At 62.2% G+C, this 13325-nt stretch overlaps 2 protein-coding genes across 3 annotated transcripts in view; both read right to left on the reverse strand.

Annotated features, from left to right (window-relative positions):
- Positions 1-1590: 1590 nt before the first annotated feature.
- LENG9 (leukocyte receptor cluster member 9) lies at positions 1591-3713 on the reverse strand. 2 transcript variants are annotated; one of them, XM_039510057.1, is made up of 2 exons: positions 3598-3713; positions 1591-2922 (listed from the first exon to the last, which is right to left on the reverse strand). In XM_039510057.1, exon 2 carries the CDS (start codon positions 2901-2903, stop codon positions 1638-1640), a length of 1266 nt encoding a protein of 421 aa, XP_039365991.1. In that variant the 5' UTR covers positions 2904-2922; positions 3598-3713; the 3' UTR covers positions 1591-1637. The 2 variants fall into 2 exon arrangements, with proteins under 2 accessions (XP_039365991.1, XP_039365990.1); XM_039510056.1 differs by lacking the exon at positions 3598-3713 and adding an exon at positions 3265-3339.
- A 3177-nt stretch (positions 3714-6890) lies between these two features.
- Positions 6891-13325, reverse strand: part of CDC42EP5 (CDC42 effector protein 5) — a 13475-nt gene continuing 7040 nt past the window's right edge. The window contains exon 3 of the mRNA XM_039510179.1: positions 6891-8882. Within this exon, the coding sequence (XP_039366113.1) occupies positions 8307-8882 (576 nt within the window). The 3' untranslated portion in view covers positions 6891-8306. The remainder of the gene's footprint in view (positions 8883-13325) is intronic.

Below are 13325 nucleotides of genomic sequence, written 5' to 3' on the forward strand. Positions count from 1 at the left end.
CCACATTTCCAAAGGGATTTAGACGCCGAAAGATGCAGGCAGATGCCTAATGTGCCAGAAAGTGGCCCTAGGTGCCGGACTTGCTTAACTGTTTGTCATGGAGTGTGGGGGAGTTAGGGCCCTGCACCCCCCATTTCCTGCGATTCACTGGGACCCTCAGCCAGCCAGTAAAACAGAAGGTTTATTGGACGACAGGAACACAGTCCCAAACAAAGCTTGTAGGTACAGAGAACAGGACCCCTCAGGTCCAGGGGGAGCCCAGACCCCTCCTGCCCCTCCTCTGGCCTTTGTCTCTTTCCTGGAGCCAGGAGGTCACCTGATCTCTGATTCTCCAACACCTCCAGTTGGCACTTTTGCAGAGGGCGGGGCCCAGGCCAGAAGCCAGGGTATCGTCCATTCTCTGTGCAGACACCATCACGCCGGCCCTCTAGGTCTCTGCAACAATCACACCTCCTTATCCCACCACCTAGATACTTAAGCAAGGCACAGGGGAAACTGAGGCACCCACACAGTATTCAGAGAAAACATTAAGAACATTCCAATTTAATCACACCCTCATTGTGCTAAGCTAGTTCAGTGAATCCTGCTGGACTCTGTATCTTTAGGCATCTATGTACCTCTCACCTCGTTCATCATTGAGTCTGAACCGGAGAAGACAAGTCTGACCCCTGCTGTGAATTAATTCCCGCTCCAGCGAGAGCAGATAATCTAGTCCTCCGTTAGCACCAGCAGAGCCTGCAGCTCAGCCTGTTCGTATCCGTAGCAAGAGCCTGGAAGGGGTTAGATGTTTTCATTGGGACCCAGCGGTGGATGCCGGTTTCGCCGTCTGCACATGTCCAATGAAAGACCATTTCTAGCTACAGCAATTTGAATTGAGAGAGGCAAAGAGAGAGCTGCTTGAGCAGGGTTAGTTCCTTGGTATGGGTTGTCCTGGGCTGTTACCAGCTTGGGTAGAACGGAGCCATGAAAACTGCTGTTGATTGTAGAGAAAATTGCTTAAAAAGAAACATCTGCAGTGTGGGGCATCAAGTTCTCCCCAGCTCCATGGGCAAACCCACAGGGGTGAGGGGAACAGACCCAGCCTGGACCCTGTGCCTGCGGGAGCCGAGCTTGCGTGACAGGAGCCTGGCACCCTGGATTGCCACGGGGAGAGGCAGCTGGCACAGGACGAACAGACCCCAGGCAGGTTCTACAATGAGCCGGGCCCTGCATCAGCCCTCCCCGGCGGCTGCCGCTTGGGCGAATGACTCCGGGTTCAGGAAAGGTGGAAGATGCCAGGGAAGGGGATTACATGCATGGGGGACAAGGTGAATGGGGGAGCAGAGCTTGGGGCTAGAACCCAGGAGTCCTGGCTCCCAGATGCCCCTGCTCCTCTCCCAGAGCTGTGGCTAGAACCCAGGAGTCCTGGCTCCCTATATCCCTGCTCTAACCACTCAACCCTGCTCCCTTGCCAGAGCTGTGGCTAGAACCCAGGAGTCCTGACTCCCAGCCCTGCCTGCCCCCATAACTACTAAGCCCCATTCCCCTCCCTGCAGTGGGGAGAGAACCCAGGCGTCCTAGCTCCCAGCACCCCCTCCCCCCCCCCGCCAGGTGAGAGGATCTGAGCTGGGATTTGGGAACTGGCGTGGGGTGCCCCCTCAGTACAGATCCAGCTCCACGAGGGTGCTGTAAAACCCATCGGTCCGTCTACCCCCACCCACCTGGCACAGACACAGCGATTCCACGGCCTGGGTCCCCAGCTCCTCCCTGGGGGACTCTGGGGGCAGGTTCAGCCTCGGCTCCCCGCCCGCCGGGATCTTGGCCACGGTGAGATGGAAACAATCGTGGGCCAGGAGCGGGACGACGGTCAGCCCCTTGCAGGCAAAGCCCCGCTCCAGGGCATGGGCCAGCCCCACCAGCTCCGGGCCGGGCGCAGGGGCGGCGTACAGCACCCGGCGCTGGAAGGTGCCCAGGCCCCGGAAGCGCAGGAGCGGGGCGGGTGGCAGGAGGCGCCGGTGCTCGGCCTGCAGCTCCCGCAGGGCAGTGACGGCCGCCTGCATCTCGCCGGCGCCGTCCAGCCGGAGGAGGCAGAGGGTGAGGTGGAGGGTAGCCAGTGGGGCGCAGAATTCGGCCAAGGCGGGGTCAGCCTGGCTTAGGGCCTCCTGGAGCCGGGCCACCGAGCCCCGCAGCTCCGGGCTGGTGATGCGCACGGCCACGAAATGGGTGGGGCGGGGGCCTGCTGGGGGGTGGCTCTGAGCTCCTGGCTCAGCTTCATCATCTTCCTCCTTCTCTTTGCTCTCCAGAGCAACAGCCGCCTCCGGCACCCCGGCTCCGCCGTCCCCCCTTCCCACGGCCTGCTGGCGCCTGGCCTCTTCCTCCATCACCTCCAGGATGGTCCGGCCGCCCCCGGTGGAGCCGAAGACGTCGTCCAGCCGGCTGGCTTTGTCCCACACCACACGGCCGCGGTATTTGAAGTACTGGATCCTGTGCTGGGGTATGGCCAGCACCTCCGGCCCGACCGAGGCCAGGTCCTCCCAGCAGAAGGCCGTGAAGGCGTCTTCCCGCACGCCGGAGAAGCGGTCCAGGTGCCCCACGGTGAAGTCGCCGGGCGGCAGCTGGCGGTCCCAGAGGATGCGGGAGATGACGTCCCCTGCTGTCTTCATGGGGGGCTTCTTGCTGGGGGGCTTCTTGCTGCGGGGCTCGGGGGGCGGCTGGGGGGCGCCAGGCAGGGCGCCGGGGTGGAGGTTCCGGCAGCGGGCGCCGAAGCGGCAACCGCCCGCCAAGAAGAAGCGGCAGGGGGAGCTGAGCGTGGGGGCTGGCTCTGTCACCCCCGGCCCATCGGATCCCGGGTCCGGGGCTCCCCCTGCAGGGTCGGCTCGGGGGGCAGCAAAATCTTCCCCAGTGGACGGGCCCCGTCCCTCCATTGCGTCACCAGAGTCTGGGCTGAAAAACAGAGAGAGTAAGCACAGGGGGTGCGGCCTTTCCCCTTTTGGGGGGGGGCGATTCGGAATGGGGCACGGGCCCTTCCCCTCTAGGGGGCGCCGGCTCCCATCCGGCCCCAGGGCAGGGACTGGCTGGCTCAGGGGGGCAGGGAATGGGGCAGGGGCCTGTCCCCTCTAGGGGGCGCTGGCTCCCACCCGGCCCCAGGGCAGGGAGTGGCTGGCTCAGGGGGGCAGGGAATGGGGCCCGGGGCCAGTCCCCTGGCTCAGGGGGGCAGGGAATGGGTCCTGACCCCGCTGGGAGCAGGCTGCCGGGGCCGATCCTGCTGCACTGATCAGGAATTACCTGCCCTGAGCCGGGCCGGAGGAGGGTTTCCTGCTCTGGGCTCCAGCCCCTCCCAACCTGGCCACTTGCCCAGGACTATAAAGGGAGCTGCAAGGGCTGATGGGAAAGGCGGGGCCTTTTTATGGCTCTAAACCCCAGGCCTCCAGCAGGGGGCAAAGGGTGTCCATGGTGAATGAGCAATTTGCTGATTAGCCTTCCCCAGAGCCAGCAAAGAACCCAGGAGTCCTGGCTCCCAGCCGCCGACCCCCCCTGTAACCACTAGACCTCACTCCCCTCCCAGAGCCCGCAAAGAACCCAGGAGTCCTGGCTCCCAGCCCCTGTGCCCGCGCTTACCACTAGAGCCCGCTCCCCTCCCCGAGCCTGTCCTGGCTCCCAGGGCCAGCGCCGAGCGCCCTGCATGACACAGGCCAGGCCCCGTTACCGGCCCCGCCCGTGCCAACTTCCTTGACTACGCTAATGTTCCCCTACGTAGCGACTGTCTACGGGACGCGGCGTCAGTGGGAGGCAGGAAAGATACTGAGATAAGGTGTAACCGTCCTAGTGTCTGAACTGTAACCCCACCCAGCGGGCAGGAGAGAACCCAGGAGTCCGGGTGTCCAAACCCCCCCCGCCCCCCGCTCTAACCACTAGACCCCACTCCCCTCCCAGAGCCAGGGAGCGAACCCAGGAGTCCTGGCGCCCAGCCTCTCCCTGCTCTAACCACTAGACCCCACTCCCCTCCCAGAGCCAGGGAGCGAACCCAGGAGTCCTGGCGCCCAGCCTCTCCCTGCTCTAACCAGCAGACCCCACTCCCCTCCCAGAGCCAGGGAGAGAACCCAGGAGTCCTGGTTCCCCCCTCCCCCAGAGAAAATGCTCCGTGCCTCATTCCCCACCTCCAAATCTGCCAGACCCCTCCCTGGGGCTGAGGAGGCCCCCGGGAAAGCCCCTCCCCAGCCAGCCATGCTGATGTTGCATCAGTTTCCCAGCTGCTCCATGTTCCTGGCAGAGCCGGCCAGGCCTCCTGGACAATGTCACCCCCGGCCCCGGGCCCGGCCCCCCGATCTGTTTACAGTGGAAATCGCCCGGTGCCAGGAAATTCACGGAGCGCGACTGGGAGCCCGAGGCCCCATTGGGGGATGCTAACCCAGCCGGATGGGCCAGCTGGGGGGGGGGGACATGGGGGGGCTGGACAAGGTTGTGGGGCTAGGCAGGGTGTCTCAGGAGGAAAAGACAGACCGATCCAAGCCAAGCGAGCTGGACAGACGCCTCCTGGCTCAGGCGAGGGTGGAGCACTGGGGATCCCTTCGCTCTAGAAAGGCAGGGGAGCCAACGGTCTACAGGCTGGGGGTGAGCCAGTGAAAGAGCTGGGGATAGAACCCAGGAGTCCTGGCTCCCAGGTCCCCCTGCTCTAACCCACCAGCCCCCCCGAGCTGGGGATAGAACCCAGGAGTCCTGGCTCCCAGGTCCCCCTGCTCTAACCCACCAGCCCCCCCAGAGCTGGGGATAGAACCCAGGAGTCCTGGCTCCCAGGTCCCCCTGCTCTAACCCACCAGCCCCCCCAGAGCTGGGGAGAGATACCAGGAGTCCTGGCTGCCAGGTCCCCCAGTTCTAACCCACCCCCCAAAGCACGGCATAGAACCCAGGCGTCCTGGCTCCCAGCTAGGGTGACCAGACTGCAAGTGTGAAAAATCGGGACGGGGGTTGGGGGGGGGGGTAATAGCTTATATAAGAAAAAGACCCAAAAATCAGGACTGTCCCTATAAAACCAGGACATCTGATCACCCTACTTCCATCCCCACCCCGCTCTAACTCCCCAGCACCCCCAGAGCCAGGGAGAGAACCCAGGAGTCCTGGCACCCAGGTCCCTACTGCTCTAACCACCAGCCCCCACTCCCCTCCCAGAGCCAGGGATAGAACCCAAGAGTCCTGGCACCCAGCTCCCCTGCGCTAACCCACCAGCCCCCACTCCCCTCTCAGAACCAGGGATAGAACCCAGGAGTCCTGGCACCCACACATGCACCTCACAGCTCTGAGAATATTTCCTTCCCGCTCCCCATTTTTCCATTGTGTTTCCCTCCCTCTGCATGTCCAGGACCGACCCCCCCGGTCCCCCCTCCCAGCTCTAGCCAGCAGGTTACCCAGCTTGGGGGGCAGGGGGTGGATTCTGGGGGGTGCTGTGGAATGGATTCCAGGGGTAAAGAGGCTCAGAGAACCGGCCCAGCTCCGGACCGAAGGTCGCGCTTTAATGGTAAGAAATACAAACATTTTTCTCTCCCTAGAAAGATTTGCTTTGGAGTGAACTCGACGCAGGGCTGGGGGAGGGGAATGGACATTTATACACCGGGGAGGGGGGGCAATATACAGAGATATAAAAAAATATACGCAGAGCTCCATCCCGCTATTTAACATGGGGGGGGGACCCGGAGGGCTGGGGGCAGACGTTAAGGTCAGCGTCCCAGCCATGGGGAGACAGCGAAGGACTGGGGTGATGAGACCCAGGGATTAGTACGAGGTCAGACAGAGCGTAAGGGAGATCAGAACCCGGCCCTGGCCCCGTGGCCGCCTGGGGGTGGCTCCGGATTGAGCTCAGGTCAGCCTCCAGCCCCCCCGCACTCAGTGGCTGGGAGGCGGGCTCCTCCTTAGCACCCGCGGAGCAGCTTTCATCAGAGAAACTCAGAGCCTCCCCCCCCACCCCCTCCTTGGGGCACTATCGTAAGTTCCACTTTAGAAGGGGAAACTGAGGCACAGACTGACATATGCATTTGCCTGGGGTTACACAGGGGACCAATGACAGAACCGGGGAAAGAACCCAGGAGTCCTGGCTCCCAGTCCCCCCCCCCCCCGCTTTAACCACTAGACCCCCCACTCCCCTCCCAGAGCGAGGGGGAGCACCCAGGAGTCCTGGCTCCCAGCCCCCCCCCACTAGACCCCGCTCCCCTCCCAGAGCCGGGGAGAGCACCCAGGAGTCCTATTTAACATTACTCCCAGCTTCCCTTCCCATCCTTTCACATTCACACTCTCTCTACTTTTTCCACCTCCATTTCTTCACCCACATTTTTCTTTCCTCTCGCCTCTCTCCCTCCCTCAGCTGTCTCCCGCGTCCCATCCTTATTCCAGCCAATACGGGTCCCATTTAGCCGTCCTTCCCTCTCCCTCAGGGGGTGTGGGCCAATCCCAAACCCGGTCCCCCTCCCTGCGGGGACTCGAACCCACAACCGTAAGAGCAGGCCCCGCGCTACTGCATCAGTAGCCTTTCTACCCGATCAGTCCACTAGGGGGCGACAAAACCACACTGTGTTGGCTCCATTTGACCCTGTTGTTCATGGGCCCAGATTAGGGGACCCCTTATCAATCCATGACACTCGCCACTAGGATGCCAGCTGCTGCCCCACTTAATAACATTCCTCCCCCCCTTCCCTCCCCCCACATCAAATCTGGAGCAGGGAAAATAATCTTAACACCCCTGCCCTCAAAGTGAAATGTACCCCTCCCCACCCCACCCTTTTCTGGGCTGGGATAAACTGCTCCCGGCCCCCTACCTTGTTCTAATCCACCAGACCCCACTTCCGTCCCAGAGCCAGGGATAGAACCCAGGCGTCCTGGCTCCCAGCCCCCTGCTCCAACCACTAGACCCCACTCCCCTCCCCTCCCAGAACCAGGGATAGAACCCAGGAGTCCTGGCTCCCAGCCCCCCTGCTCCAACCACTAGACCCTAGGCCTTCCACACCCGGTGAATATAATCCGTTAATGTCTCAAGTAACTCTCCTTCCATGTGGAGGGAGCCCCAGACATGAAATAGGGGGTGGGGGAGGAGGGAATCCAGGTCATTTTCACAGCATTACCCAAATCACTTTTCTCAAGGCTGATCCGTGCCCCCCCTAACCACCCCGGTACCACTGCTCTTGTCCGAGTCCATCTCTTGTGAGCCCAGAGTCCAGATGGGGTGTGAGACGGATACACACAAAACCAACATCAAACTGTCTCTTCTGTCAGTTCAGGAGTTCCTTCTCCCAGTGGGAGAGGGGAATGAGGGAGAGGAAGTGGGATGCTGACTGACTGGTGGGTTATTTGGTCAATTGCTGAGATGATCGGTGGATTGATTGATTGGTTGGTCAACTGGTTGGTTGGTTGAGTGGTCGATCGGTGGCTTGATTCTTGACTATTCCGTTGATGGCTTGGCTAGTTGATTGGTTGCTCGTTGACCATTCCACCGACCAACTGGTTGGTTGATTGTTGACTGTTTCACTGGTTGGCTGACTGGTCGATTGGTGGGTTGGTTCTTGACTAGTCTGCTGATGGGTTGACTGGTTGGTTGATCGTTAACTGTTCCATCCGTCAATTGGTTGGTCGATAACTTAGTTGGCAGGTCAATTGGTGGATTGATGGTTGATGGGTCCATCGGCTGATTGATGAGTGTGTGGGAGGGAGAAGGCTGACTATTGATAGCTCATTTTGTCAGCCAATGGGCCGATCATTTTTTGGTGGTAGATGGATTGTTGCTCAATTGACGGGCTGATTGATAAACGGATTGACTGGTTGATCAGTCAATCAATGTATTGATGGGTTGATTGGGCAATCCGTGGGTTGGTGGATTGATTAAGAGGCTCATTAATAGACAGACGTATTGATGAGTTGACCAGTCAACGGGCGGGTGGGTGGATTAGGATTCCAGAAATCCATACAGACAAGGAGGTGAAAATTAGGATCAAACACATCGGGCTTTCCATTGCAGATAGCATCACCAACCTCAGAGAACCAGTACTGCCATGGAGAGGGGGCCGGCTAAGGGGTAAGAATAAGTGAACGGAAAAAAAAGAATGAAAGGAAGAAATGGAGGAAGAGGGGAAGGGAAAGAGAGCAGGAGCAAAAGAAAGAGAAGGGGGAAGCGGATGAAAGGAGGGTAAGGAAGAATGAAAGAGGAAAAGGAAGAGAGAAGACACACAAGGGAAGGGGGGATGGCTGAAGCAGGAGGGGTGTGGATGAAGGGACAACGGAGCAGACAGATGAGGGGTGGAGGGAATAGGGGGGAATGGAGGGAGGGGAGGGGAGCTGAACCCGCTCTCCTATAGCCCAATCTCATCATCCAGCTCATCTTCAAATGTGTATCCATGCCCGGTGCCTTCCTCCTCCACCTCCTCCTCCTCTTCTTCCTCCTCCCCTGCCTGGGGAACCACCCCATGGCCCAGCCCCTGGCCCCCCACCGGCCTCTCCGGCCTGACGTCCTCGCTCCGGGGCTGCTCCCCGCACTTGTCCATGACCCCCAAGACCTCATCCAGAATAGATGGCCCCAGATCCAACTCGAAGGAGAACAGGGACTCGGCCTGTTGCAGTTCCCCCTCCCAGGAAGTGGGGGGCAAATCCAGGCCGCCCGGGCCGCCCCCCAAATCAGCCGGGCTGCCGGAGGACCCCGAGAGGCGGCTGGGGGACTGGGCCGGTGCCAGGGCCTCGGTGGCGGGGGGGAGCCCGTTGGCCTTGGGGCCCCCGTGGTTGCTGAGAAAGGAGGTGTCCCCGAAGACGTCCCCGCCCCGGCCGACGTGCATGGTGTGCCGGAAATCTCCCAGCGGGGCGCTGATCATGTCCCGGCCGATGCGGGGCCTCTTCTTTGACTGGGAGATGGGGGACTGCTTCAGAATCGGCATCTGGGGGGCACAGAGACAGAGACATGGGGGTCAGGGAGAAAGGGCCCCACTCCTCTAAGGGGCACCACTCCGATCCAGGACTGGCTGGCTCAGGGGGTGGGGAACGGGGCACGGGGCCTTTCCCCACTAGGGGGCGCTGGCTCCCATCCGGCCCCAGGGTGGAGACTGGATGTCTCAGGGGAGCAGAGAATGGGGGGCCTGTCCCCTCTAGGGGGTGCTGCCTCCCACCCAGCCCGAGGGCAGGGACTGGCTGGCTCAGGGGGGCAGGGAATGGGCCACAGGGAAAGGGTTTGTCTCCTGCACCCCCATATCTTGGGATAAATAGGGGTCACCCACTGGGGTGCTGATCCCAGGCAAAATATCCCACACCCTGTGACATGGGGACTCCTCTGCTCTCTCCCCAGCTCGGGGGGGGAGTGTCCTAGTGGTTAGAGCAGGGGGGCTGGGAGCCAGGACCCCGGGGTTCTCTCTCCGGCTCTGGGAGGGGGTGGGGTCTAGTGGTTAGAAGGGGCGGGATGGCAGGGAGGTTGTGGCCAGTGGGGATTGAGAGGGACGGGGATCTCCACTGAAGAGGGAGAACTGGCGAGCTGGGATTGCGGGGGGCGGGGGGGAGGCAGCATTTCCTGTCCTGGGGAAGTGAAGTCAGTTTCCTCTGGCTGGTCTCCCGCAGCCAGCTGGGACCTGTGGCTCTGTGCCAGATCGGACCTGGCGGGGGGAGCTCAGATGGGGGGTGAGGGCAGCCTGGGCCGGGCAGGCGACAGGACGGCTCCGATGGGGAGGCAGCTGGGGGCAGGGGATCGAGGGGACTTGGTTGGGGGACAGCTGGACAGGATGAGGGTTGCTCTCCTGGAAGGGGTGGCAGGACAGGGCCAGGGATGAGGCAGATCAGATGGGCGTGGGGGGGGGAGGGTGGCTGGACAAGGGGGGGTACAGGATGGCACAGAGGGGGGCACCGGATGGACCAGGCAGCCCCCCTCTATCAGAACAACAGCTGGAATCTGGAGCAGCTGGGCTGGGGTTCCCCAGGGACTGGGGGGGGATGGGGTGTAATGGAGGGGCGGAAAAAGGGAGGAAGGGAAGAGAGATGAGAGGAGAGACGGAACAGGGGGAAGGAGACTGTGGCTAGGGAACAGGGGGACTGGAAGGGCCCTTTCTGGGGGGGGCGAGGAGCAGGGAACACCCCCACCCCACCCGGTTCCCATGAGCCACCGCCCCCCACCCCACTCCCAAGCCGCTCCCCTGGGGAAAGGAGTGGGGTGAGGAACCTGTCTGACCAGATTCCTGCTCCGCTCCGCTGCCAGGAGACCCGGATCCAGGCTGAGCCTGGTGCCATAACTAACAAGGTAGCTGGGAGCCCGGACTCCTGGGTTCTCTCCCTGGCTCCGGGAGGCGGGGTGGGGTCTAGTGGTTAGAGCAGGGGGGCTGGGAGTCAGGACTCCTGGGTTCTCTCCCTGGCTGTGGGTGAGTCATACTGGCAGCGCTGGCCGTGGGATCCCAGCCGGCAGCGCTGGCGGCTGGGAGGGGATCTAATGGGTAGGGCTGAGTAAGGCGTCAGGGGAACAATGATTCTGCGGGCGGGGGCAGGGCAGGTTTGGGTCCAGCCCCAGCCACAACAAACGCGAACAAGAGGTACGGCCGGTCCCCGGGAGCGGAGTTAGCAGGGCTGGGAGCCACGGGACAGAACCCAGGAGTCCGGGCTCCCAGCCCCCCTGCTCTAACCACTAGACCCCACTCCCCTCCCAGAGCTAGGGAGACAACCCAGGAGTCCGGGCTCCCAGCCCCCCGCTCTAACCCTAGACCCCACTCTCCTCCCAGAGCCAGGGACAGAACCCAGGAGTCCGGGCTCCCAGCCCCCCCTGCTCTAACCCTAGACCCCACTCTCCTCCCAGAGCCAGGGACAGAACCCAGGAGTCCGGGCTCCCAGCCCCCCGCTCCAACCACTAGACCCCACTCTCCTCCCAGAGCCAGGGAGAGCCCCCATTGTGCAAGGTGCTGGGTGTTGTTCATTAGGTGAATTATAGTCACACCTCAACCTCCCCTGCCCCCTACCATGGCCCCACGGTGCCAGGCCTGTACGTTTTATTGCTATTAGGGGTATTATGGTAGCCCCAAAGCACTGCCCCTTTATCACCCCTCCAGCCATGCCCAAGGCCCCCCAGGCACTGTAGATTTCATTGCTATTAGGTGTGTTACGGTAGCCCCTGGGTGCTCCAGCCGTTCACTAGACCCCCCACGCACTGGGCCCTGTACCTTACTATTAGGTGTATTACGGTAGCCCCCTCAGCGCCAGGTGCTGTACATTTAACTGCTATTAGGTGTATTATAGTAGCCCCCGGGGTGCCAGGTGCTGCACAGACCCAGAACAAAGAGCCCATGCCTGACCCAAGGAGCCAGCGATGGGTGGGCAGGACAGGGGGGCGCCCGCGCAGGGCAAGGCCCCATTGGCCGGCGTGACGGGCAGGGCACTCAGCGCTGGGGCCCAGGAAGGACCTGACGGTGGTGGCTCTGGGGGTGTTTATGGGGAGCATCTCCCCTGGGTGTGGGGCGGCCGAGGAGCGGCACCCAGGGGCAGCTTGAGCCTTTCCCCAGCAGGCGACGGAGGCAGGGACCCCAGGCCCCTTGGAGAGGGAAGGGGAGAGGATTAGGCGAGCAGACGCCGTGGAGAAGGGGGAGCCAGTGGCAGGACGCAGAGAGGGGGCGACGGGACCAAAGTGACAGGCTGGGGGACGCTGCTGGGAAGGGGCCCTGCTCTGGCCAGGGAGCAGGGTTGGGGACACTCCTAGCGGCTCCCGGAAGCAGCGGCATGTCCCCCCTCCGACTCCTACACATAGGAGCAGCTGGGGGGCTCCACTCTGCCTGATGTCCCCGCCCCAAGCGCTGCTCCTGCAGCTCCCATTGTCCGAGAACCATGGCCAATGGGAGCTGCAGGGGCGGTGCTTGCGGACAGGGCAGCGTGCAGCAGAGGCGCCTGGCCGCGCCTCTGCATAGAAACCGGGGGCGAGGGGGAGACGTGCTGGGACGTAAGCGCCACCCACAGCCTGCACCCCTGAGCCCCTCCCACACCCCAGCCCCCTACCCCAGCCCTGATCCCCCTCCTGCACCCCAAACCCCTCATCCCCAGGCCAGAGCCTGCACCCCGCCCCCGCTGCCCCAGCCCAGAGCCCCCTCCCACACCCTGAACTCCTCATTTCTGGCCCCACCCCGGGGCCCTCCCCGCAGCCAGAGCCCACACCCCAACCCCAAGTTTGTGAGCATTCATGGCCCACCATACAATTTCTATACCCAGATGTGACCCTCGGGCCAAAAAGTTTGCCCACCCCTGGTCTAATGGTTAGAGCAGGGGGGCAGGGAGCCAGGACTCCTAGGTTCTATCCCCAGCTCTGGGAGGGGAAGTGGGTCTGGTGGGTTAGAAGGGAAGGCTGGGAACCAGGACTCCTGGGTTCTCTCCCAGCTCAGGAAGAGGAGTGAGGTCCAGTGGTTAGGGCAGGAAGGGCTGAGAACCAGGACTCCTGGGTTCTATTCCTGGCTGGGGGGAGGCGTGGAATCAGGGAGGCAGGACTCCTGGGTTCTCTCTGTGAGCATCTGCTCTGACCTCCTGCATCACACACACAACGGCCCTGAGCTGAGGCCTGCTCGCTCTAGAGCTGAACTCTTGGGAAGTTCTCCCAACGGGTCATTTTCCTCCCTCTTAAAAACTCGTCCCCTCATTTCCCGGCGGGAATTGTTGAGCTTCGACTCCCAGCCGTTGGTTCTGCTTAGCCACTAGGCGCCCGGGCCCGGCGTCGGGCAGAACGGCCCGGCGAGGTTTCGGCCTGAAGACCGAGAGGCCCGAGCAGAAGACGACACCCACGTTACCGGACAGGCCAGACGGTCGTGGCTGCAGCGACAGAGAGGAGGGAGGCTGGCGGACTCGGGGTGGGGGGGAAGATGAGGAACTGAGCAGGGGCTGACGGCTGGACATCCACGAGGAGACGAGGCGGGGACGGACGGAGACAGCTCTGCAGTGACCGGACACCGGAGCGGCTAATGGGATCCCGGGCTGCATCCCCAGGGGAACCACGAGCGGGGAGATTTCACCTCTGGATCTGGCCCTGGGGCGACGCTGTCGGGATCCTGTGTCCCGCTGTGGGGCCCCCAATTCAAGGAGGACGTTGATCAATTGGAGACGGGGCGGAGAAGAGTCAGGAAGACTATTGAAGGGATAGAAACCCTGCCTGGGCGTGAGAGACGCCAGGAGCTCCAGCTGTTTAGCTGAGCAGAGACAAGGTCCGGGGGGGACTCGATCCCAGGCTGTCGGTACCGACGTGGGGGACGAATATTGACTAACGGGCTCCGCAGTGGAGCAGAGGAAGGTCGGACCCGACCCCACGCCCAGTTGAAGGGAGACAAGACCAGCCTGGAAACACGGCCGAAGTTTTTCCCACTGAAGGGAATTAACTATTG

Source organism: Mauremys reevesii, linkage group 22 (assembly GCF_016161935.1).
Source record: "Mauremys reevesii isolate NIE-2019 linkage group 22, ASM1616193v1, whole genome shotgun sequence".
Taxonomy (NCBI): domain Eukaryota; kingdom Metazoa; phylum Chordata; order Testudines; family Geoemydidae; genus Mauremys; species Mauremys reevesii.